This window comes from Poecilia reticulata, linkage group LG1, assembly GCF_000633615.1.
Source record: "Poecilia reticulata strain Guanapo linkage group LG1, Guppy_female_1.0+MT, whole genome shotgun sequence".
NCBI classification, from domain to species: Eukaryota; Metazoa; Chordata; class Actinopteri; order Cyprinodontiformes; family Poeciliidae; genus Poecilia; species Poecilia reticulata.
Window position 1 is genome coordinate 10169293 of NC_024331.1, and position 23740 is coordinate 10193032.

A 23740-nucleotide genomic window follows, 5' to 3' on the forward strand; every position below is an offset into this window, starting at 1 on the left:
TATATATATATAAAAACCCTGAGAATTCAGTCAATCTTTAAGGAAGTTTAAACTTCTGTGTTGTGCAGTTTGACAAACTTGAACAAAATGAGTAAATCCCGTGTTTAAATCCAGCTGCGCTTGAAGTCTTCTGAAGACTGCGCCATAAATATTTCTCTCCACTAGAGGGAGCTGTCTAGCTTCAATGTGCTTTCTGCTTTTCCTGGACGTCTTCAACTTGTCCTGGTCTTTAGAAGCAGCATTGAAGTATACAACACAAACACAACTATAAGATGTGGAAAAAGAGAGGAGTTTACATCTGATCACAGTAACGTGTAAGTTTTACAGTGAGCTTGACGTTAATCACTACATTAAATACAACTAATTTGCAGTTTTGGGCTACAAAATGTATTAGATTTAATGTGCCAGGTTTCACCTGTAGATTAAAGTCTACAGGTGAAACCTGGCACATTAAAAGGACATTAACTGATGGAGGATCTTCTTTTTCCAAGAAGTCTCTGAGAAATAATTTGTCTCTATTCTTAGAAATGTTCTGCAGTAACTGAGGAGGTGCCACGACTGAGGATGTTATGAAACTCAGCCTCAGCCACACAGTGTAGTTATCAGTGCAGGTTGCTGCTGAGCACATCTTATGCCACCCCTAAATGTTAGTAAGATGCATTGCCATGGATATACATGCAATAGTTTGTAAGTAATTAAAAGGTTATGAAACTCAAGGGTGAAATTTCACATTTTATTGAGACTCAGGGGCTTTGTAAAAGTCTGTACAAGTAAATAAAGGGACAAAAGCCAAATTTGCAATCTTTTATAATTTAGGCTCATATGTTGCACACGTGGCCGGCCCATTAGTGGTTGGTGTAAAACTTTATGCAGATAAGGTTTCACAGGGGGTGCTCTAGTTATTCTACTCATAATAACAACAAAAAGCAAGCCAGTCTATTTTGCTTGCAGCTTTTTAACATATAGATTTCACGGTTCAGTTTCTGTTTTGCTGATTTTCTTTTAAAGAGCAGCCTGGAAGGGAAAGCAGAAACGTGCAACTAAGATGAGAGGGACAGAAGTGCTTAAGTGAATAAAAATGGGAGGGATTGATGAAGTTGCAAAATTTGAGGGAGTGACAGAAAAAGAAAGAGGGAGGGAAAAGAGAAGAACAGAAAGACGAGCAGGACCAAAGTCCCACTTTCCTCTCCCTTCTTTCTCCCAGTGACTCCAAGGTGAGATCAGCAGATTGGTGAGTTCCACCTCAGCACTTTGCTGTCTGCTTTCTTTTCTTCAACTTTTCTCAAAATGGTAGGAAGAATCATGCAGAGCACTACATAAATAATATTTAAAATTATGCTTTTAATCAGCTTAATTTATCACTTCTTACTGACCAGAGCATTTCTTTACATCTCGAATGTTTTATCACTTCTCACTGACCAAAGCATTTCTTTACGGTTCGAATGTTTTGTTGTTTTTTTTTTTGGGGGGGGGGGTTTTATGTGTGAGAAAAAAGAATTTTATGACAGTGTTTATTTGCTTTTGTCTCTGTTGGCTAAATGCGAGCAGCTAAACTTGAGGGTTTGTGGGAAGCCAGAGTTTCCGCTGGCAGGATGAAGAGACTACTTTTAGCTTCGGTTATTACACCCTGCGCCCTGACTGGTCCAGAGTACCTCTAAGGCATCTTATTGTCCTTTATTTGACCGATTATTTTTAAAATAAAATAATTTTAAAAAAAGCACAAACCATAAATCTCTCAACTTATTGTAGAGTGCCCATTAAAACTTTAAGGGAAAAAATTTCTAATTATATGTTTGTCAGGGTGTGGAATGTCAGCTTCATGTCTGTGCGTGATTTTGAGGAGTTTTGTGGTGACATTTATTTGGGGTCTCAACCTTTTTTTTTTCTGTCACATTTTTATCATCCCTCCTTCTCTCCCCCATCTGCGTCTCTGTCCCCACAGCAAGCATGCTGTCCCTGAGCTCCCTGTCCATCCTCCTCGTCCTGCTTCTCCTCCACCCCTCACAGCTGTCTGCGCAGGAAGTGCAGATACGTCTCGCGGGCGTGGGTCGACGGAACGCAAACGAGGGACGTGTGGAGGTGCTCTACAACGGATCCTGGGGCACAGTGTGCGACGACGAGGTGGATATTAAACTTGCCAACGTGCTGTGCCGGCAGCTGGGCTTCCAGCGCAGCTTCACCTGGGCTCACAGTGCCAAGTTTGGCCAAGGACAAGGTAAGGGCAAACAGAAGCAAGTAAGCTCCTCATCCAGCACTGCCTTTAAAAAGCGTCCACATGCAAACTTTCCAGATTTGTCACGTGATAACCACGGGTTTTAATGAGTTTTATTACTTTATGCATGACAAGGTTGGGCAGATTTGTCAGGTAGAAGAGAAATGATGCATGGTTTTAAAAATTTCTGTGCAGCTTTTGCTCATCTAGACGTCCGCTCTTCTGTGAGCACTAAAGTCTTGCCGTGACTGCTTGCCAACTCGCCAGTTGGATTTGGAGCTGGACTTTAACTTGGCTGTTCTAAAACTTTAATGTGCTTTGATCTAAACCACTCCATTGTATCCACTGTGGCTGTATGTTTATAGTCGCTGCTGGATCACGAGCCACTGGTTTATTCTAGGGGCTTTTGCAGCAGTCCTCTTCCACCATATTTCTGCCTTTCACTTTTCCATTGTAAATTTCTACCAGTTTCCTTTTACCTGCTGAAGATTGCCATAGCCCCCAAAATTATGATGTTACCCCTGCCGTGTTTTACAGGGTTGGTGTTGAGATCAGGCTGAAGAACTGTTATCATTTCTCCCACACGTAGCATCTTGCTGCTTTGGCCAAGACATTCAATTTTGGTTTCAGCCAACCAGAGCCCTTCCTTCTGCATATTTGCCATGTCCTCCTCATGGTCCGTGGTTAACTCTTACCAGGATTTAGGGATTTCTTTTGTCAATGGCTTTATTCTTCTTCCCACTCGCTTACTAAGATCTGATTGGTGGAATGGAGTGGATCTTTTTGTCTGCTTCTCCTTACCTAGCCTGTCACTTTAGGGCGGCCATGTCTTGGTAGGTTGGCACTTTGTCCCATAAAATGTCTGCTTTCATGTTATTTGTTGAGCAGAACTCACCGAGATGTACAAAGCTGAAGGAATTGTTTCATAACCTAACCCTGCTCTAAAACTGTCCTCATGGACCCATTGAGACGTTTTGGCGGTGATGGTTAAGAGGACAGGCTTCTCCACAGCTTCCCAAAAGAAAATCTTCTGTGTTCCTTGGTCTTCACTATGCCAATTGTTCTCGGACAAGACATTTGAATTAAAATTGAGATTAACCTCTTATCCCCTTAGCTGTCAGCGGTCAGCACTTACATTCAAGTCAATGGGTCCATATGTACACCGGTCTCATCTTCATGTCATGTTTTGAAGGTGACCGTGAAATAACACAGAGTATATTATAGTTGACATGAACCCCTTAACTGTTACTTTCAAAATGCTAACATGTTCAGGCTCCAACATACTTTGCCCAAAGCCAAACAGTCGATGCGCAGTCACATGGTTTCGGACCATTCACATTAGCACACACCTTTCATGCAATAGCGCAGGCACCTCTTCTGCTTCAGTATTTGTCCTGCTACTACTACTCGATGGGGTCGAGTAGTAGCATCTTCTCTTTTGCTTTTACAAAACGGCCATGGAGCTAGCACCATTTCTGCAGACAGCCTCCTCCGTGAACAACAGCGACAGTAAAGGGGTTAAAAATGTTCTGAAAAACTTTAGTTGCCTTTCATGCATTTTACAACTATATAAATCACATACCGTCCTAATAAAACAGTGTTATAAACTGTGAAGAGGTATGAATGTTTTAACATTGCACTTTATTTAATTTTTTTATGAATAACTGTTTTATCTCATAGGTCATATCTGGTTAGACACTGTGCGCTGTCAGGGCTCAGAGACCTCTGTTGCACAGTGTCAGTTCAGTGGTTGGGGAATCAATGACTGCACCCACACTGAAGACTTGGGCGTCATTTGCAGCCCAGAAAGAAGACCTGGTTTCCCCCCTGCCATTTTAGAAGAGACAGCTTCATCTTCAGGTCAAGGGCCAAGCCAGCAGAGGCAAAGAAACTCGCCGCCACCGCCGGTGCAACCTGCGACCCCGGCAAACTCCTACTCAGCAAGAGGCCACGAGATTGCCCTTCATCGCAGCACGTCCTCCGCCCGTCGCAGCAGCGTCTCGCCCCGGGAAAACGGCCACGAGATTCAGATCTCGAGGCGAAATCGAGACGGCTCGAGAGCAAGCCAGCAGGTCAGCCCACCGCTGCCGCGAGGCCACCAGCTGCCTTCGCGCCTCGCAAACAGCGACGCCTACAGGCAGAGGCAGGAGGCGGCGAGGGCAAGTTCTCAGACCGTAAGGCGCGAGCCTGGAGTGCAGGCGAACAGGCAGCCACAACCTCAACCTCCCGCCCAGATCCACTCTGACCGGAGGAACGACAGGGATCAGCAGCTGAGCGGAAACCATGTGGAACCAGACCCAGTTTATCCAGACGTGGATTTGGAGACCGATGTTCAATACACACAGGTGAAGACACACACTCGCAGCCATGTAACACACCCAGTCTGGTTTGGTACCAATTTCAACTGAAATGTCATTTGCGGTGCTGCAGCCCAGCAAGCATATATATAATTAGAGACATACCTAAAACCTCAAGCTTCTCCAGATACACTTCTCGGGCACCGAGATGTTCTGAAGTTTAGCCTAACCACCGGTGGCTCGTCTTCTGAAGGAAACATCTCGGATTAGAGGAAATTGAGCCGTTTGTCATTCACGCTCGCATTTCCCCCTCCCCGCCCTGTCTTCCACTTGCGGGCATGACATTTTCTCACCAGTTTGTAAGCATCCTGACACATTTCACAAACTATGCGTTCACTGTTAGTTTCCTTCCTGCTGCCCAGAGCACGGCATGTGCCTGATTAGAGAAGGTGATGACTAAGGCAAGTTATCTTTTTTGTTGTTTTTGTCGTGATTGCGTGCCGTCCGCTGCTGTTTGTTCAAACAAAGCAACAACGGCTCGCGTGAGAGGGAGTTTTTATTGCCTCACTGGTTCCTCACTGAAAAAGTTGAGGTCAGAGTCCTAAAAGATATATATATAAAGAGAGAGAGAGAGACAAAGTTATATAGTACGATAAAAAAATATCTACTTATTTGCTTAAACCCCCCCACAGGGATCTGAAAGGATTTACCTGGAGGAGGCTCGTCTTCGGCCCGTGCTGTCCGGCAACCATGGTGGTCTGGTGACAGAAGGAGTCCTGGAAGTGAAGCATGCTGGGAAGTGGCGTCATGTGTGCAACAAGGGATGGGACCTGAGCAGCAGCCGTGTCGTGTGCGGCATGCTGGGGTTTCCGGCAGCTGAGTCGTTTGACCAAAATCCTTACAGGTAAGTATGTGAGAGTGGGCGGCACAGACGAGGTCGTGGAAAGGAGGCATCGGCAGAAACTTTTATTTCCTAAAGCTCTATTTTATGAAGAAGGGATGGGAGGTTACAGTCCGTGTCCTGTTTGCTGGTTCAGTGTAGTAGAGGTCAACCGAAGCAGCTGTCATTTGTCCAACCGCACTTGGCATGTCATGTCCACGGTGACATTACTAAGGTCCCTTGGTCCGCCAGGTCTGCCTCCCTCATCAACCTCATCTCAGACCTTTTAAAATAGCTCTTCAAAGCATATAATTAATGTCAGAGTCAGACAGTAAAATTATCATCCGTCTCGTGATGTCTTTGCATATGCAGTGCTGCAAAAAAACCTCTTGGTTTTTACATGTTTCAGATCATCAAACAAGCTTTCTTATAAGACACACGTAATACATTTCATTTATTAAATAAATATTCAACTCAAACCAGCCCTGTGTGGAAGGGTAATTGCCTCTAAAACCTAATTACTGGTTAAGTGCCCCTGGGCTGCAGCAACTACCATTTCTGAGGCTTTTAAATCACTGTGGATGAATTTAGACCCACTCTTCTATGCAGAGTTGTTTTATTTTACATATTTAGGTATTTATGGTCTACTTAAGGTGGCCTAGTCAATAGATTTTGACTAGGCCTCTGCAAAACCTTCGATTGTTTTGTTATTCATCCATTCAGAGCTGAATTTGTAGGCGTGCTTCTGCTGCTGCATCTCCCAAATATGCTTAAGCTTAAGGTCACAAGCAGATAGCAAGACATTCATCTTCAGGGTTTTTTTGCTATAGAGCAGAATTTATTGCTTTAATGATGATAAGTCAAAGGCATCCTGAAGAAGCAAAGCAGCCCCAGACCATCACAATACCACCATCATATTTAAATGTAGATATGATGTTCTTTTTCATGGAATGCATGTTATAAAAAGCTCTGCTTTTGTCTCATTAGTCAATAAAATCAGTTTTTGAAAGTCTTGGGGGTCATCTAGCCTGGTTAAAAAAATAAATAAAAATAAAAGCAGCCCCTTGTTTTACACTTTGCTTTGCTATTCAATATTTGGAAGCGTGGTCAACACAGAGCAGACCATATAATGAATATAATTCTAGAACAGCACAGAAAATTGCTGGCCAAGTTGAAATTCTACCAAAGGAATCCAAGTCAATGGGAGAAAGCCCAGCCTGAGCCCATGAAGCGAGATTAGAATCGGGCAGAATAATGCATGAAGCTAATGGCCAGGCTAGATCTCATTGTGGGTTTTGGCAAATGTGAGACGAGCCTTTGTGTTCTTTTGGGTCATCTTCACCTTGATCTCTCCCCTGGATGCCGTTTTTTCCCACTATGTCTTAAGCTGGGGTATGTAATTTTATTAAAAAAATATATTTTTTACATATTTGTTAAAACTCTCACTATGTTGTGACAGTATGAGATGTGGAAAAAAAATCCAGCTCCTCTGCCTTCTCTCAGTGATAACAACAAAAACACACAGAGTTGGGAGGAGTGCTGTCAATTATCCTTATGTATGTGCTGCTCACTCCCACCAATTGGCGTCTGCTGAGCTACAGTAGATGCCTGTCATGAATGCTAAGGCTAGTTAGTATGGCCTCTGATGGTGGAGGGTAAACAGTTTTCCTGCAACAGTAAGTTGTTTCGCCGCCTTTAGCACATTGAGCAGTGTGTACATGAGGGTGATTGACAGCACTAAGACCCTCCTCCCGGCTCTTATTAATTGTTTTTGGTGCATTTCTTCAGACAGAAACAGTAGTACTTCTATCCTTCTAAATATTATCTGTATAATATTATACTGTCAATACATAGCGACACTTTGAAAAAATATGTAAAAAGCTTTTTTTTATAAAAAAAAAGTCACATACCACAGCTTTGATCTTGAACAATGACTTTTTACTTAGGCATGTGAAGTAGGCAAGTATTTAAAAGTTGTCCCCATGATCACTTTGAAGCAGCTACAGAGAACAACAGCTTAGGTGAAAAGAATGTGTTGTCAGGGCAACGATTAGTCATCCGCTGGAAGACTTCAACTTGCAGTTCATCACAAGTCACGTTTGTGAAACAGCTAACAGAAGAGGCGCTCGGATCAGATTAAGCCTTCAATGGGCAAAAGGTGATTTACTGGATTCAAAAGTATACCACGTTTATAGATTTTTATTTTTTACGTAATAAGCAAATAAAATGTTCTATTTTTTTTCCTTCTGTTTCACTACTCCAATATCCAAAGTTGTGCATGAGCATGTGACTAAACCATGAGTGTGCACCGAGAGCCGTGACGAGATTTTTCTGCTCATAACCCTCCTGTTATCCGTCAAACCACAATCATTTGCTCCGCTAACGGCACCAAGTGGGTTTGTCAATATTTTTATGTGCATAACCCTTTTTTAATCTGTCTGCTTTCAAGCTCGAATACCCAATGAGCACCTACACAAACGTTCAAAGCCCTTAAAAACATGCCATCGACAACCCTGACACCTCACTTACGCCCACATGTTAATACATCCCCAACTATTTCCAAAACCTTGCCCCGAGTACACATACAAATTTGCATGCAAACACACACAGAAGCAAACACAGCCCTCCATGAGTCTGTCTGCCCACAGATGTCTTTTTAGGGCTTGGCTAACAGGAGGACTTCACTGACCGCCGGTCTGCAAAGTACCATATGTCTCTCCGTGTGAGAGGCCAATAATTACCCCTTGTGTCCTGAGGAGCAGAAAACAAGCAGCTTCTCCTCAGCTGCCCCATGAAAACACACCATAAAGTGTCTCATAAAACTATTTGTTTGGATCCGTGCGGCCATCTTGATCAGGATTCTCTGGAAGAAGATCCCAATGGATCTTTTCTGGTTTAAAAAAAAAAGCTAAGCAAACAAACAGACGAGGATGTTGGTTGGATGGTGAAAGAAAATATATCTGGATTTATTAAGCTTGCCGGTCTACTTGTGTTGCCCAGCAGTCCTTTTAGGAATAGTAAATAGTAAAGTAAATAGTAGGAATATCAGTTGTGACCTAGTTGAGTTTTGTAGTAAAATAAATGTAATGCCTGCATAACGAACACATTCCACAAATGCCTCAGAATCACCCAGAGAAACATCACAGATTGTGCCAAAAACCAATCTAGCAGCTTGTATAAAAACTGAGTAAGGGAACAAATTGTGTTTGTTTTTTTGTCAACCTCCACCCCATCTGGGAAATGACTGGAGCAAATATTTTTTTTCCCCAACAGTAAACATGTGAAGGGGGTTAAAAAGATTTTTTATTTTTTTTACCAGAGAAGGATCAGAAGCATCAGGCTAATCAGATACTTGGACTGGACGTAGGAGCAATGTAGCTCGTCTCTTTCTTCCAGTCTGGAGTAATTCATGTTTCCTTGCTAATTTTTCTTCCACAACAACAACTTTCTTAAATGAACAAAACCCAAAAGTCATTACAAATGACAGAATCTTAAAATCTCGCTGCTGTGCTGTAATCTTGCATCAGTCTGAAAGTGACCTGGATTTCAGGCACTTTAAGAGAGCGCCCTCAAGTGGCAGCATGTGAAATACGTAAGTACAGTTGAAACCAAATATTTACATACACTGAATAAAAAGACACAAAAACTAATTTTTTTCTCACTGTCTGAAGTTAAATCAGATCAAATCTTTCTTGTTTTAGCTTAGTTAGAATTACCAAAATTATTTATATTTGCTATATGTATGCCAGAAAACTTATCGAGAACATTTTTTTTTTTTTTAGTTTTCCTCAAATTCAAAAGTCTGCATACATTTGGTTGGATAATTGTTTCTTAAAATGTATGATTGGATCAAAACTTTTGGTTTTCCTTCCACATAGACGAACTGGCACAGTTGAGTTAACACACCTGTGAATGTATTTTAAGGCCACACCTGAAACACACTGCTATACTGTGTGACACGATGGGAAAGTGAAAAGAAATCGCAGAGAGTCTGGCTCATGCTTGGGAACAATTCCCCGTATAGACATAATGAGAACGTCCAACCAAAACGGAGGCAGGTTTGACCGTCTTTTGGTCTGAAATGTGCAGCTTGACCCCAAAACAAAAGCCAAAGACCTGGACTAGATGCTGGTTGAAGCTGGTAAAGCAGTTCTTTACCAAAAAGATCATTGTTTTTTGAGACATGTCCCATGGTCTGCTGAAACTAAAGTGGAACTGTTTGGACATAATTATCATCATTTGGAGGAAGAACCGGAATGACAATTAGAATGGTGTGGCAAGTTAGGATGAGGGTGGCAGCATCACGTTGTGGTGCTGCAGGAGGAACTGATGCACTTCACAAAATAGATGGCATCATGAGGAAAGAACCTTATGTGGAAATATTGAAGCAACATCTAAAGATATCAACCAGAAAGTAAAAGTTTGAGCATAGATCAATCCTCCAAATGGACAACAACCCTGAGCATCCAGCCAAACCGGTTACCAAGTGGCTTAAGGACAACAAAGTCAATGTTTTGGTGTGGCCATCACAAAGCCCCAATCTCAGTCCTGTGGAGATGTTGTGGGAAGGTCTAAAAAGGTGTGTGTGTGTGTGTGTGTGCGTGTGTGCGTGCGTGTGTGAGCGAGGTTCTGTCAGGAGAAATGGTCCAGAAGCTTGTGGAAGGAAACCCAAAAGGGTTAACCCAAGTCAAACAGTTTAAAAGACCAAATGTTGGTAAACTTCTGAATTCAAGAAAAGTTGCAACAACAACAAAAAATTTAAATGTTTCCGCCAAATTTTCTGGCTTTTAGCAAATAGAAATAATTTTGCTAATTCTAACTAAGCTAAATCGGATTTAACAACAGACTGAGAAAAAACAAATAAAAAAATGTGTCTTTTTATTCAGTATGTAAATATTTGGTTTCAACTGCAGATAAAGCAAAATAATAGTATATTTAAATGTAACATAGTTTGCATTTGTAAAGAAATCAAAATCCATTTTCTTTAGCTTCAAAATTGTGCGCTGCTTTATGTTGCTGTAATTCACTGAATCTGAATAAAATACGTAGACGTTTGTAGCCTTACCTTGACAACGTGAAAGAGTTCAAAAGGTACGAGATGACTTGTAAGGAGTCGTTACAAGTCAGGACAAGAACCTTGAAGCCAATTATGGTTAAGCTTTATGGTGAGCGTGTGGGTTAGCTGAACAGCAATTTACCAAATTTAGTTTTCAAAAGGTGGGGAAGCAGCTTTGTTGTTTATCACCTTTATCTGACCTGCAGTCACAGACAATAATGCAGTCAATATGTTTACAATGCACAACAACAAAAAAAAGGTCAGAAAAATACCGCCAGTTCATTTGAAATCAGAATGTTTCAGATCAGTGCATATTATCACGTCTTCCTTCCCTCTGGCCAAGTGCTTAGTGCAACAAACAGCTTTAATTCTGCCAGATGAATCTATTGGACACTCTGTACTGTCAGCATTTCCCTCTCTGCCTCTCTCTTTTCTGGTGTAATGGATCCCTTTGTCTTTGACTGCTAACTCCTCTCATTTTTACAGATGTTTTACTGTCCTGCTTTCTGCTGCACACACACAAAAAAACCCACTAAATTCATTTCCCAGTTCCATTGTTTCGTAACTTTCATGATCTCTTTGAAGCTTACAGTAACTTCATCAGCTTCTCCCAATCCAGTTCCACTTCACCCTGATTAAAACCACTTCTTTGCCGCCTTTTCTGTATTTTACTAAACTCTCTTTCTTATGGAAAGAGCAACATTGGGACCCCTTTCAGTTTCTGCCGCTCTAGAGAGGGTGGGAATGGATGAAGGGTTCTGGTGGAGCGAGAATGGAAATCTCCCATGAGCCGATTGTCCCTGAATTTGTGCAGAGGTTTGTAATAACAGGTTATCTTCAGCTTCTTGTGAGTCAGCGTCTCGTTCCACTGTGGCTTCTCGTATTGTGTTGTTAGAATTTCATTAAAACCCAATCGAGCTGATGATCCCATGAAACAAGAGTCTTCCCCAGACAGCTCTGTTCCCAACCTTTATACAGCTCTTTATTGTTCTCCAATAAAACTGCCAGATCAAGTCAGTTTCAATCTGTTCCCAACCCGTCAAGAGAGCGTCCCACAGTTGTTTGGTTCTCAGAAGCCGAAAGACAGCTGCAAACCAACAGCGCTTACTTACTTCTCCTTTTTACAAAAAAGATGGACTATTCCAATAAAAGCTGGAGGCATCGGTCTTACATCACATGCGCCGTGTTTCCCAGCGTGCTTTCATGGCGTTTGGTTACAGCCTTGACTTTAAAGAGCTTTGTTTACAAGGAGAGAAGTCAGGGGGAGTAGATATGTACGTGCATATTTCCCTGTCTGCTGTGTGTGAACCAACATGCTACTGCTGGACCACAAGGCAGACACTGCCAAGCAGAGCAGGCAATTATATGGGTAGCACTCTCACCCCTCTTCCCCTGCCTCCAAACCATGAACCAACACCCCCACACAGTCTGTCTCTCTTACTTTGATTTATCGCCATGTTGTGCACGGCTTTAAATGGTGCAAACACGCACGCACACATGCACGCACGCAGAGAAATATGGCTCTCTCACATAATCACATGCAAACAGATGCTGAAACGTACCACTTGCATATAGCTTTGACTCAGCGGATTTCATGTGGCACCTTCCGAGATCCACCCACAACGCTTTTTGCTTTTACTGAGGAAAAAGCAAAAAATAGAAACAACCCCCCTCCCCACCGCCATAAAATTAATAGGCTAAACTGCAGTACTAATATCCTAAAATACCGTATCTCAAAAGCCATTTTCTGACCTAATTTTACTCTTGAACTAGAAATAGATGGAAGCGTCTTATCTAGCGCCTGCAGCTGCACGGCTGTGCGTGTCTGTGGGGGAGGGCACGGGTACGTCCTAAACCTAAAGGTTATTGGTCTGTTTACTGTTGTTAATTTGGCAGCTTGGCGCTCTTTCTGTTAGCTAAATGTTACAATGTAGTGAAGCTAGCTAAAAATGAATAGGCAAAGTTTTAATCCTCCCGTAGTTCCTGTAGTCTACCCCGCCTGAGCTTTTTACCGTGTGCACTGTTCTGGCGGAGTTGCCGGTTTAACAGCTTTTTTTTTTGTTTTTGTGGTTTTGCAAACTGAAGAGCTGACGAGTCACCTGCTTGGCCGACCGTGACATCTGCCGCGCTCTTCCTGAGTGTCACACTAAGACTGCGGCAGGGTTAAATAAGTTAATCTAGTTGAAACTTTGCCAGAAGTATAGAAATCTAGCAAACTTGTTGCTTCAAATTTTACTCCTCTGGAAGTCAGAAACACACCACCTGAACCTGGGAATCTCCATCCTGCCGTGGATTACAGGCTGTTTTTATTATTTAGTATAATTTGTAAAAAAAAAATAAAATATTTTTTTAAAAGCCTGTTAGAGCCGATGTTTTTGTGGGCCATGCGCATTATGCACATGTGGCCTATATTTGTGTATTTGTGTGGTTTAGGGTTGTGGGTCAGGTGCAGTGTTAGTACTGTGTGTACCCTCCGATAATATCCTGCAGGCGCCCCTAGTCTGGACCATATCTGTATATCTCTGTTTCCAACAACTATACTAAAATACAATGTTGAAACAGCATCACCTGAAATTAGTCTGTTTGTTGGGTTTTTCTTAAAAAGACAAAAAATATAGAAATATAACTTTCTTAAGTAGTTTCTAGTTTCCTAGACGTGGCCCTGGCGTGACGCTAAGAAGGACAGCAGAAAATGCCTGAAACCACATGAAGAAATTAGTAAAGGTGCACATGGGGTCAGTGCAACACCACTGGACCCCAAAACTTGTGAGGTGCAAATGACTCCATGACTTAAGACCACAGAGGGGTTAATTTTACGTTAAATTTTTCCTCAGAAGTCAAAATCTCTGAAGTTCAATTTAAAAAAAACTTCATGCGAAGTTCCATGAAAATTAAATGAAAAGATCTGATCTCAAAATCCAACATAACTGGATGTGGTATTTAGATAGTGACCGTCATACAGTAAATCTCTTCAAGCTTTCATATACCCAATGCTGTTTGACATCTGTAAATGTATTCCTGTAGCGTTTGAATACTTAAAATACAAAGAAATAAGATGTTGCAAGTCAGTGACCACAACAATTATCTTACTAATTTTCTGACTGGAAAGTGGCTACAATGAGATTTGTCAGCATCAACAGTTTCTAACCATCTCCCAGCTCAAAATACAATATGGCTGCCACATGTTAACATGATAGCAAACCTACAAACTTTTATTTGCACTTTTGATGAGATGAATCTCACAAAATCTTTCACGCAGATAATGCTGTTTAGCCTACTAACCTCTCATTAGCATGTATTGCTAATAGCAATTAGCTTGTCTTTGAGCACAGTTAGCTAATTATCTGACTTGCAACCAGAACATGATCTTTTCCATGTATACACGCTGATGTTAGAGCTAGTCACATCATTCTGAAGTGCCTAAAATATGAAAATAAATGTTATTTTTACTCATATTTTAAGTTCAGGTGCGATCCTCAGAAAACCAAAAGTTTGTTTTTTTTCTGATTCTCCTATAGATATAGTATGTTTCTGTGTTTTCTTCTTTATATCTTTTAGCTGCTTTCATGCACACACACACTCACACACATGCTAAGTAAAGGAAATGACTTCACTTCAGGGTGTAGCTTAGATGAGTAAAAGCAGTAGAAAGCTGTTGTCTGGGGTCACACTGTGATGTCCCTTGACTATGTGTGGTAGAGCTGCAACTGTAAACTATATCTCTGTTGTCCTGGACAATGTTATCACTTATTTGGCTTTAATAAACTGGACTGATGATTTTAACTCTGTTTTCTGGGTTAACTGAAACTAAAAAAAAAAAAAAAGAGCCCGGGTGAAACAATTCTTAATCTGTTTTCTTCATAAAACCATCCAGCCTCAGACATGTGCAAAATAACTAGGGAAACACTGGAACGCTTGGATTTTCCTGGAGAGGAAATGTCTCCTTTTTTTAGGCTGCTAAATATTTAATTGCATCATGAATCATGAACCAGAATCATCTGGTTGTTCAGTACAGTCTAAATTCGGCTCTCTGACTGACTTTGTTCATTCATGAAGAGTCAGTCACATGGCACCTGTCTGTGGCCGCGCAGACTGACCCGCGCGGTCAGCTACAATGTTTCTCTGCACGGGAGCGCGTCCAAACGTACGGGGCCTCGTTTTGTTTAAACACTGCGGCCCCTGTTGGGCGAGACCCCTGCTGAAGGGAATACCAATGAAACTAGACACAAGTTTAAAGATTCCTGTTGAGTTTGGCAGGCATCTGCAAAAAAACTCTGCACAGATTGACATGCAGCGGTTGGAGTCAGACAATTTTTATTAGCCCCTGTTGGCGACTCGTTTTGCTCTATTCATAACTTCTGTTTTCGTTGCATGGTTTTCTCAAATCAGAAACTCACTGCGGACATATGGACAAACAGTGAGGCAGGACGACAAATAAACCCCAGAACTAGTAGGTCCAACAAAATGAAAAGGAATGAAAGGAAATTTTTTTTTTTTAAAAGTCTTAACGGTTCAACTAAATCAAAATCGTTTCTAATATTAGGTATTTCACAGAGGTGCTCGTTGATCATGCTTTGCCTCCTTCTTGTTTGTAATTTCACCTTGTTTATTCAAAATTTAATGGACCACGTTGCACAAAAGGACTGGAGACAAGGATGCCTGAGAAAGAGGCACCGTGGGAACATATTGGACTGTGGGATTGCTCAGTATGTTTAACGTAAAGCCACATTGTTGCTCCGACTAATAAAAAATACCCTTCTCTGTCCTTCAGGAAACTATGGGACTCTAAGATCGCAGATCCCTCATCGAGGTAAGATCAAAGTTTACTCCTTGAAATAAGTTAGTACATTTCAACTTAAACTAGAGATTTAATTTAAACCCAGTTATCGATGCATTTCATACATCGCTTCGTCTCTTTCCCAGGCTGAGATCCCAGATCACCAAGAAGGCTTACTGGGTGGAGAAGGTGCAGTGTCAGGGTCTGGAGGTGTCCTTAGCACAGTGTCCCGCGCAGCTGTCCCTCCCCAGGAGTGACGTCCCGTGCAGGGGGGGCATGCACGCGGTGGTCCGCTGCGTCCCCGGATTCCCGTTCGAGCGTTACGGCAGAGCTCCCGCTCCACCGCCTGTCGCGGTTAGTGTGGAAAACTGAAGCAAATGTATGAAGGGTTGAACTTAAACATCACAGCGAGACGGCTTGGCCATCTGCGAAGCTCGTCGGTTTAATAAACATTCGGAAACAAGTAAAATTGAGGAAATTCCAGTATTTAAACTTGTTGTAATTTTTTAATAGGTTTAGCTAATTGAAATGATTTTCCAGCTTCCTTTCTTCTGCAAAAGTTATGGTTTTAAAGAATAAGCTGAGAGCGGTGTTAATCAATTTTCCGCTTTATGTTGAAACAATAATAGGGCACCTACCGCTTTAAAGATATGCTTCACTCACCACTACGGGTTCGTCAGTTTTTAAATAATATTAACGAGGAGAATCCACTTTAAATGAACTCAAACAGCGATGTCTGAGCTTGTTGCCTTTTCCTCAAAAGATAATACAGTTTACACTTTTCGGTGGGACGGGTTAACTTTTATCAACTGTGTCCTGTTTAGAAAATGTTTCATGCTGCTTTTTATGTTTGTTTTTTAAGATAATTGATGATTTATGATCCAAGATTAATATCTTATATGCTGTAAATCACTCTGTGCCCTCAATTAGTATAAATCTAGATCAATTGGTCCCAGAGACAAAAGCTGAAGTCCAGTTAAAGTCAAATTGGACTTAAAATGCAGCACCTGCACACACTGTTTTATGAACCTGTACTCCATTGTCATGCCAGCAATGAGCAGATGATTCATCTGTATGTTAGTTTTTAATTATGAATTAGTGAAGATATTGTAGTTGTTTATAGGTGTAACCAGGTAGCGACTCTGACAGTCAACAACTTGCTTGGTTGGTTTGATTCTCAAGTCGTTTTTCAAACAGGAAGATTGCTGGCGTATCGCCTCCCTCCTCCGTTTAGCATGTAAATATCCACATTTTTGTAAAAGCAAAGCAAGCATGACGCTACCTAAAAGGTTAAAGAATGTGCATTTGCATCAACCACTTTGCCGATATTGAAGATGGTAAAGGTCCACCTTGGTTTTGTCTTCTCTTGGTGTTGCATTCAGCTTGTGGGACAAACTAATATGGATTTATACAAAATGAATAAATTGTAAGAGTTATCTCTGGCTGGTAAGATATTATCTGCTCAGAATATTTTGACAGAACCCCAGGTCAGAAACTCTGACCTATCCCCTTTTACTGAAACCTTTTAAAACGGCACAGTAGCTTGTGAAAAAGAAAATACGACAACCGAAATCTAGTTTGTCATTCGGTTTAATGATCTGAAAATGATTCCTTCCAGCCTCTGGTCCGTCTGAAGGCCGGGCCCCGCATCGGAGAGGGCCGTGTCGAGGTCATGAAAGAGGGGAAGTGGGGCACGGTGTGTGACCACCTGTGGGACCTGAACGCAGCCAGCGTGGTCTGCAGAGAACTGGGCTTTGGCTCGGCTAAGGAGGCGCTCACCAGGGCTCAACTCGGACAGGGTAAGCAATAACAAGAGACGCTTTAACCTGTGCATTCAAAATGCTGTTTGAGGTTTTTCTGATGCTTTCAGAGATACATTTCACTCTCAGTTATTTCTCAAATGGCAAAACTGACCTACATTCCTTCTGCATCTGCAGCAGGAAGAGAGTAACTGAGTGATTTAGACTAAACACCTCACAGTGCAACTGAGCGTTCCTTAAGTTCGCTCCTCCATCTCCACGCACTTCTGAAGACAAACAAACGCGGTGGGAATGATTACAGCTTGATGTCTGCTGATTGTTGAGGAACTCTCCCCATGACCAATTATATAAAATGTAAACTAAGCTAGGAGGGTCAGGGCAGCAAAAGAACGGCATGCGTTGTTGTCAAAATAAACTCGTCGGTTGAGAAAAAGCTTGCGCCGCTTTGAAACCGGGACGTCAGGCAATCAGTGGCGAGCAGGAGCAAACATTCGGACGTAATTTGTTTTGGGTTGAGCTTTTGTTGTGGGTGAGAAAATGCATCCTCCGAGCCGGCTGTCGTGGAGTGGAGCTTTTTTTTCCTCCCAGCAGTGAGACCCCACTTTCTCACACTCGTTTCCAGCGGTTCTTCTCGCAGTCAGTCTGTAATCACGTTCATTTCCTCCCATTATCTTTCTGCCCAAACGAGCACTCAGCATGTCCTTTAATAGTCTGGGTGAATTTCCTTCTCTCTACTTTCCTTAATGAAATAATTCTTGGAAAGCATGCGCGTGCTGCTTTAAATGCTGTATTATAAAACTAGGTGGCATGGTCAGGGTGTCGGAACGGAGCAACTTGGCTTCAAGCGTCTCGAGCTTTTTTTTTTTTTTATCTATAAGAGTTAACGTAAAGACGGGGCTGCACAGTCAGCGGAGACAACCTGACGCTATACACTTGATGACATCATCAGCTTTTTAAAACCTAATTACAGGGCTTTAAGGGGCTCCTGCCTGGGCTTTGCACACCTACACAAACATAGACTTGCTAACAGATTTTGCTTTTTTTTTTTTTTTTTGCAATTTGGGATTTATTTTGGTTCTAAGAAGCAGAGCGTTCTAAGACTGAGAGCCACATCAGACATTCATTTGTGTTTGCAGAACCATTTCAGGGTCTTTCATGTTCGCTCCAAATGGGGCAAGTCCAGGGTTTTCTGAAGCACTGAAGAGAGTTTGACTTGAGGACCTTTTTGACTCCTACTGACCACGTTTGCCCTGATATTCCCTCTATTTCATTATTTGATCATTTGTAGGTGGTGCATCACACATAACCACTGACGTAGCTTGCAATATAGATAACAGAGTTTCCCTGTTCTATCCAGCAAATCATGCAGCTTTCATTTTTACTTTACCCTAAAACCAAACACAATTTTTGACAAGACCTCTTCCAGTTTGACAAAGTTAGTACCTTCCACAAAAACACTGCTTCATTGAAAGAGTTGCTACATATATTTTATAGCAGCAGTGTTCAAAGTGTGGCCCAGGGGCCATTTGTGGCCCTCGGGAGGATTTTGTTGACCCCCCCGCCAACCACAATTCAGGAATGAAGAGAATTTTCCTGCAGGCTCAGCCGCTTGAGGCAACTTTTTGATTTTCACAGACAAAAAAAAAAAATTCTGAAAATATTTTCTCATGGTACAACACAAAGTATTTAGCTTTAATTTTTCCATTTAAATTGATCAAACTTGGCTAAATACAGCAAATGCTGACCCATGTCAGACAAAGGACAAAAACAAGCATAAAGGAGAAGACTGGAGGTGAAACATGCTGGGAAATTATTTGCCCGTCTTTTGATTGATGTTTTTCATCAATAATAATCATTGGAGAGATAGAAATAGCAAACAGTTTAAGAAGAAATGCATTCTTCCCCATTTTATTAAAATATATGTATTATGTCCCTTAATGATTTATGGCCCTCATAGCAGAAGTTTGCAAAGAATACAATACAGTTTTAGAAATAATACAGTTGCTTAAGGTCTTCTGGTTTTTTTGTTTTGTTTTTTTTTTAAGTCAAACAAAATGCATCTGTTTTGCTTATTAAAGGTTTTTGACCATAAGCAGTTGTGATACAAAATAAAATGCAGTAGATGTAAGCAATTCGAAGCAACATATTTTTTTCTTGTATTAGGCATTAATGTTCGCCTGCCAGGACCTCAAACACCTTCGCAAACTTAGACGTGCTAACAGACAGACCTTCCTTCATTCTGCAATTTGGCATCTGTTTGGCTTCTAGAAAGCAGAGTCCCGAGTTCCAGAACCACATCAGAAGTCCAGAAGGCATTTGAGCTTTTAATGGACATTGTGTTTGCAAAGCCAATTTGGAGTCTTTGATGTGTGTGCTAGTGCAGGACCAAGTCTGCATGAGGTGAAGAAGAGAGTTTGATTTGGAGACGTTTCACCTGCCACTGACTGACCCCTTCACACTCGCGTCTCTTTTTCCATCATCAGCGTTCCATTGTTTGAGTGTTTTGCATCACATACAATTAAAATCTGCAGATAATTTCTCACTTTACTTGAGTTTATAACCAAATGCATGACACTTAGGAGGAAGTGTGCTTTGTTGAAATGCTTAAAATAGTATAAGTTTAGTTTTTTTGAGAAGCTGATACTGGCTGAGTAGAGGATAGGAGTTATTTAAATGAATACCTTTGAATCTCCTGCTTCTTAAATAAATAAAAAAGTTAAAGACAATAATTATTGTCGGTATAAGTTATTTTGCGCTTAATTTGGAGCGTGGATAAAATACTAAATGTGTTACTTAGAGGAAATAGAGTGGATACAAGAAAGTGTGCACACAATGCCAAGATAAATAATGTCATAACTTTCTCCAGTTTTTATTTGACCCCTCCCCCCCCCCCCATAACTTGTAACAACTTTACTGAACACTAAACTGAAATCTCTTTGAACCAAAGTAAAATAACTAAAATAATCTGGACGCATAAGCAAACAAACGCTCTTAAAAACCTACAATGTGGCTTTTTTCAGTATTGCCCGTATTCAAGTTGGTGTTAAGTAGAAGTCAGCATGTACTTACCATCAGTTAAAATGCCTCTAAATACTTACAAATGAAATTCAGCTTTTTGAGTTAAGCTTTTTCCTACAACGCCTCTCACAGCAAAACAATAGTTTTTACGGAGACGTCCAGAGCATCAAAGGGATTTCTTTCTGAAAAGCATGAGTCAGCTAGAAGAGCACAAAGGACATTTTAGCTGCATTATATACACCGAGGACTTGGTGAAGTGTCATCATCAATTTGAGAAAACATTGTTGCAACACAGACATTACAAAAAAACTGCAGCAACATTAAAGGATCTGCGGGAACGTTTGCCAAGTTCTGAGTCAAGAGGTTGGGTGGCAAAACATAAACCTTTTCTTACAAAGAAATATGGTTAGAGCTTGGTTTAAAAAAAAACAACAAAAAAAACAAATTTGCAAAAGCAAGTGAAAAGTCTACCAAAGGCTTGCTGGAAAATGTATTATGGTTTGGAGAAAACAAAGTCGAGCTTTTTGGCAATAATTTCTCGAGGTTTGATGGATACAGGGGCGGGTTGGGGTTGAAATTCAGCCCAGGAGTTTGGTTTGGAGAGGCCTTTTATCCGATTGCACAATGGATGAAAGTGGAACCATAATTTTAAAACAGCTTAATTTTAAAATAACTTTATTATAGTAACACTAAGTTGTTGTTGTTGTTGTTGTTTTCAAAAATCATCAAGCTACTGTGTGTGTGTATTTAATAATAAAATAATAATAATAATAAAAAAATCAGTCAACAAAAATGGATTACATAAGCAGCTTATAAAAATCAAAGCAAATGGCAGGGAACAAAAAGACAAAGCTATACAGACCTATTCAATTATGAAGAAAAAAATTATTTTTTTTAGATTGTTTGGAAAGCTGTGGGTTTTGGACCACAACCCTTTGATCTTAAAGAGTTTAATATAATCCCAAGGAAAGACGTAAGGCCAGCCCAGTCCTGCACCTCCACCTGGTTCTTCTTTTGATCAATTATGACCCACTTTCTTTCATAGTGTTGGAACACAAATACAGTCAACTAAACACACAGGAAGTGAATTACTGACTATATTTATGTTGAGCTTGTAAAAAAAAAAAGCTTTATATTAACGAGGGGAAAAAAACATCCAAACAACTTGATATGTAGTCTGTATATTAAGATATTATCCTTATTACTTTGAACTCAGACTTTTTCTTTAAATGTTTGCATTAAAGCAAAGTGTGTTTTTTTTAATAAGTTACCCTTGAATTTTAGACAGGCCTCCTCTTGTTCTGTTTTATTTTGAAATGTCTGGAAAACTACATTTTTATGCATTGGCACCTTACACCTGCCATGTTCTTTTAGTACGTTTGTCTGTTCTTTTTGGGGGGTTTTTTGTTTTTTTTACATATTTCTGCTTTATTGTACCCTAGTGCCCAAGTGGTTTTAACAAATGTGCTATAGAAATTCAGAGCACATGAAGTTTAAAGACATTTTAAATTTGAGGACAAAGTTAAGCATCAGAAAAACAAATTTTCTCATCTCAGGCATGACTTTCTCATTTATTATTGGTCATTATTTCAAGTTGTGGTCACTGTCATTTTTCATCCCCATTATGGACACTATTCTCCATGAATACGATTATAAAGTGTATTTCTAAAGAGACCACTGCACTGAACACCATTGAAAACCTCACGATTATCCCACCAAATATTGACTTCTGAACTCTCCCTGAGTTCATTAGTTTTATTGTTTCTACATGAATATGAACTTGTTTTCTTTGCATTATTTGAGGTCTGAAAGCACTGTGTCTTTTGACCATTTCTCATTTTCTGCCAGTAAATGTTTTTTTGGTTTTTTTTCGGAGACAATGTTCATTTTACTCAAACATTTACCTACGAAGAGTAAAATCAGAAACTGATCATTTCAAGTGATCTCTTCATTTGTTTTCCAGAGCTGTGTGTTTGCTCTACCCTAAGCAGCTTTGCAGTTTGCATGTGAACTCTGTCTTGTCCCTTCCTCCGCTCCTCCTCAGGTACCGGTCCCATCCACATGAACAGCGTCCAGTGCACAGGCAGAGAGAGGTCTATCCTGGATTGTGTCTACAAACAAGTGCCACTTTACACCTGCAAACACACCCAAGACGTAGCCGTCCGCTGCAACGTCCCCAACACCGGCATCCAGACAACCGTGAGTTGAGCGCACAAAGACGCGTTTCTATGTTCAAAGTGCGTAAGTGTCTCTGCTCTGAAACTGCGACGCTCGCTCCTCTCTGTGGACCCAGATTCGTCTGGCGGGCGGGAGGGACCGCGGAGAGGGCCGTGTGGAGGTGCTGATGGAGGTCGGAGGAGCGATGCGCTGGGGCTCGATCTGCAGCGAGAACTTTGGCCTCAACGAGGCCATGGTGGTCTGCCGACAGCTCGGCTTGGGATTCGCCTCCAGAGCTCATGAGGTGAATTCTAGTCGTTTTCTTTTTCTGTCTGTGAACTTTAGTTCTTTGTGTGTTCCTTCTCTCTCTCTCTTTCTCTTTCTCTCCATTCTGCTGTTTGTATGACTGTGCTGTGTTATTACTGAGGCCTGCAGTAATTACAGGCTTCTCAAACGTCCACTTCCAGTGCGCTGAAAATAAAAGAGGGAAAGTGAAGTGAAGAGAGATCGGAAGGGTGGGGGAGAGGGGGAAGAGGGGAATTCACAGAGCAAACAAACCGAAAATAGAGCGGTGCATGGAAACGGCAGACCGAGTGTGTTTTGGGGGGAGGAAGGGGACGGATGGGGTGCTGCTTGGAACATTTAACAAGCAGTTTTCAAATTGTGAATAAGAGTGGAAAATGTGATAATGTGTACTGATAGTGCCCATAAAAAAATGTGTTCTGGTGTTTATAGTAGAGCCTACTGTGTGCGTCTCTGCACCAAATTCTTCCTAATTGTCCCGCGTTGTTTTTCCAGAAGGGCTTAAGCGTCTAATTATATTTGTGCTTGAACGTGCTCTACTTTCCTGTGTTTTCAGGAGACCTGGTTCTGGCCGGGATCCTCCGACGCCAGGGACGTGCTGCTGAGTGGGACTCACTGCACGGGCACCGAGATGTCCGTCCAGCAGTGTCGCCGGAATGGTCAGGTCTACTGTCCCCGAGGGGGAGATGGCAGGGCCGCCGGAGTGACATGCGTGGAGAGTGAGTCCAAACCCAGCGACTTAATCCGTAGCAAAGAGACTGTTAAATAAAATTCTAGCAAATGCTATACTGCGTAGTTTATTTACAGGCTTTGTGGGGAACTAGTATTACATGAGACTGGTACTTCTGCTTCGCAGCTGTTTGTCTCCACTTGCTGGTAAAGTGTTCATTTAAAACCACACTATAAATCTATCCCATAAGTCTGGCACTTTTCTCATTCTTTGATCTTGAAAGGAGATGCACCGATCAGAATTTCGGGGCTGATTTCCGTTCTTGTGCCGATACCAATTTCGGCCGTTATGCACAGTGGGAACACAAGCAATGGAGCGAGATGTGCGTGATGGACACAAAGCAGGGAGTAAAACAAAGTCAAAATCACATTTTAATCTCTCACTAGCAACTTATTTGATCACCTAGCTTAGCATGGCTAGCATTACCAAAAGTGTCCATGTGTGTGCTGTAGAAAACGTCTCCCTACATTAACTCTTGGATTTCCAAAAGGCTCCCAATGTCTAGGACAGCTCTGGAAAGACAGAGAAACATTGCTGTACTCCATTTATA

At 41.4% G+C, this 23740-nt stretch overlaps 1 protein-coding gene across 1 annotated transcript in view; it reads left to right on the plus strand.

Annotated features, from left to right (window-relative positions):
- The first annotated feature begins 1152 nt into the window (after positions 1-1152).
- The window catches only part of LOC103462103 (lysyl oxidase homolog 4-like), a 31978-nt gene continuing 9390 nt past the window's right edge, over positions 1153-23740 (plus strand). The window contains exons 1-10 of the mRNA XM_008405026.2: positions 1153-1231; positions 1943-2215; positions 3893-4557; positions 5202-5413; positions 15217-15255; positions 15369-15576; positions 16841-17021; positions 22045-22199; positions 22294-22461; positions 23017-23179. Of these exons, the coding sequence (XP_008403248.1) occupies positions 1948-2215; positions 3893-4557; positions 5202-5413; positions 15217-15255; positions 15369-15576; positions 16841-17021; positions 22045-22199; positions 22294-22461; positions 23017-23179 (2059 nt within the window). The 5' untranslated portion in view covers positions 1153-1231; positions 1943-1947. The remainder of the gene's footprint in view (positions 1232-1942; positions 2216-3892; positions 4558-5201; positions 5414-15216; positions 15256-15368; positions 15577-16840; positions 17022-22044; positions 22200-22293; positions 22462-23016; positions 23180-23740) is intronic.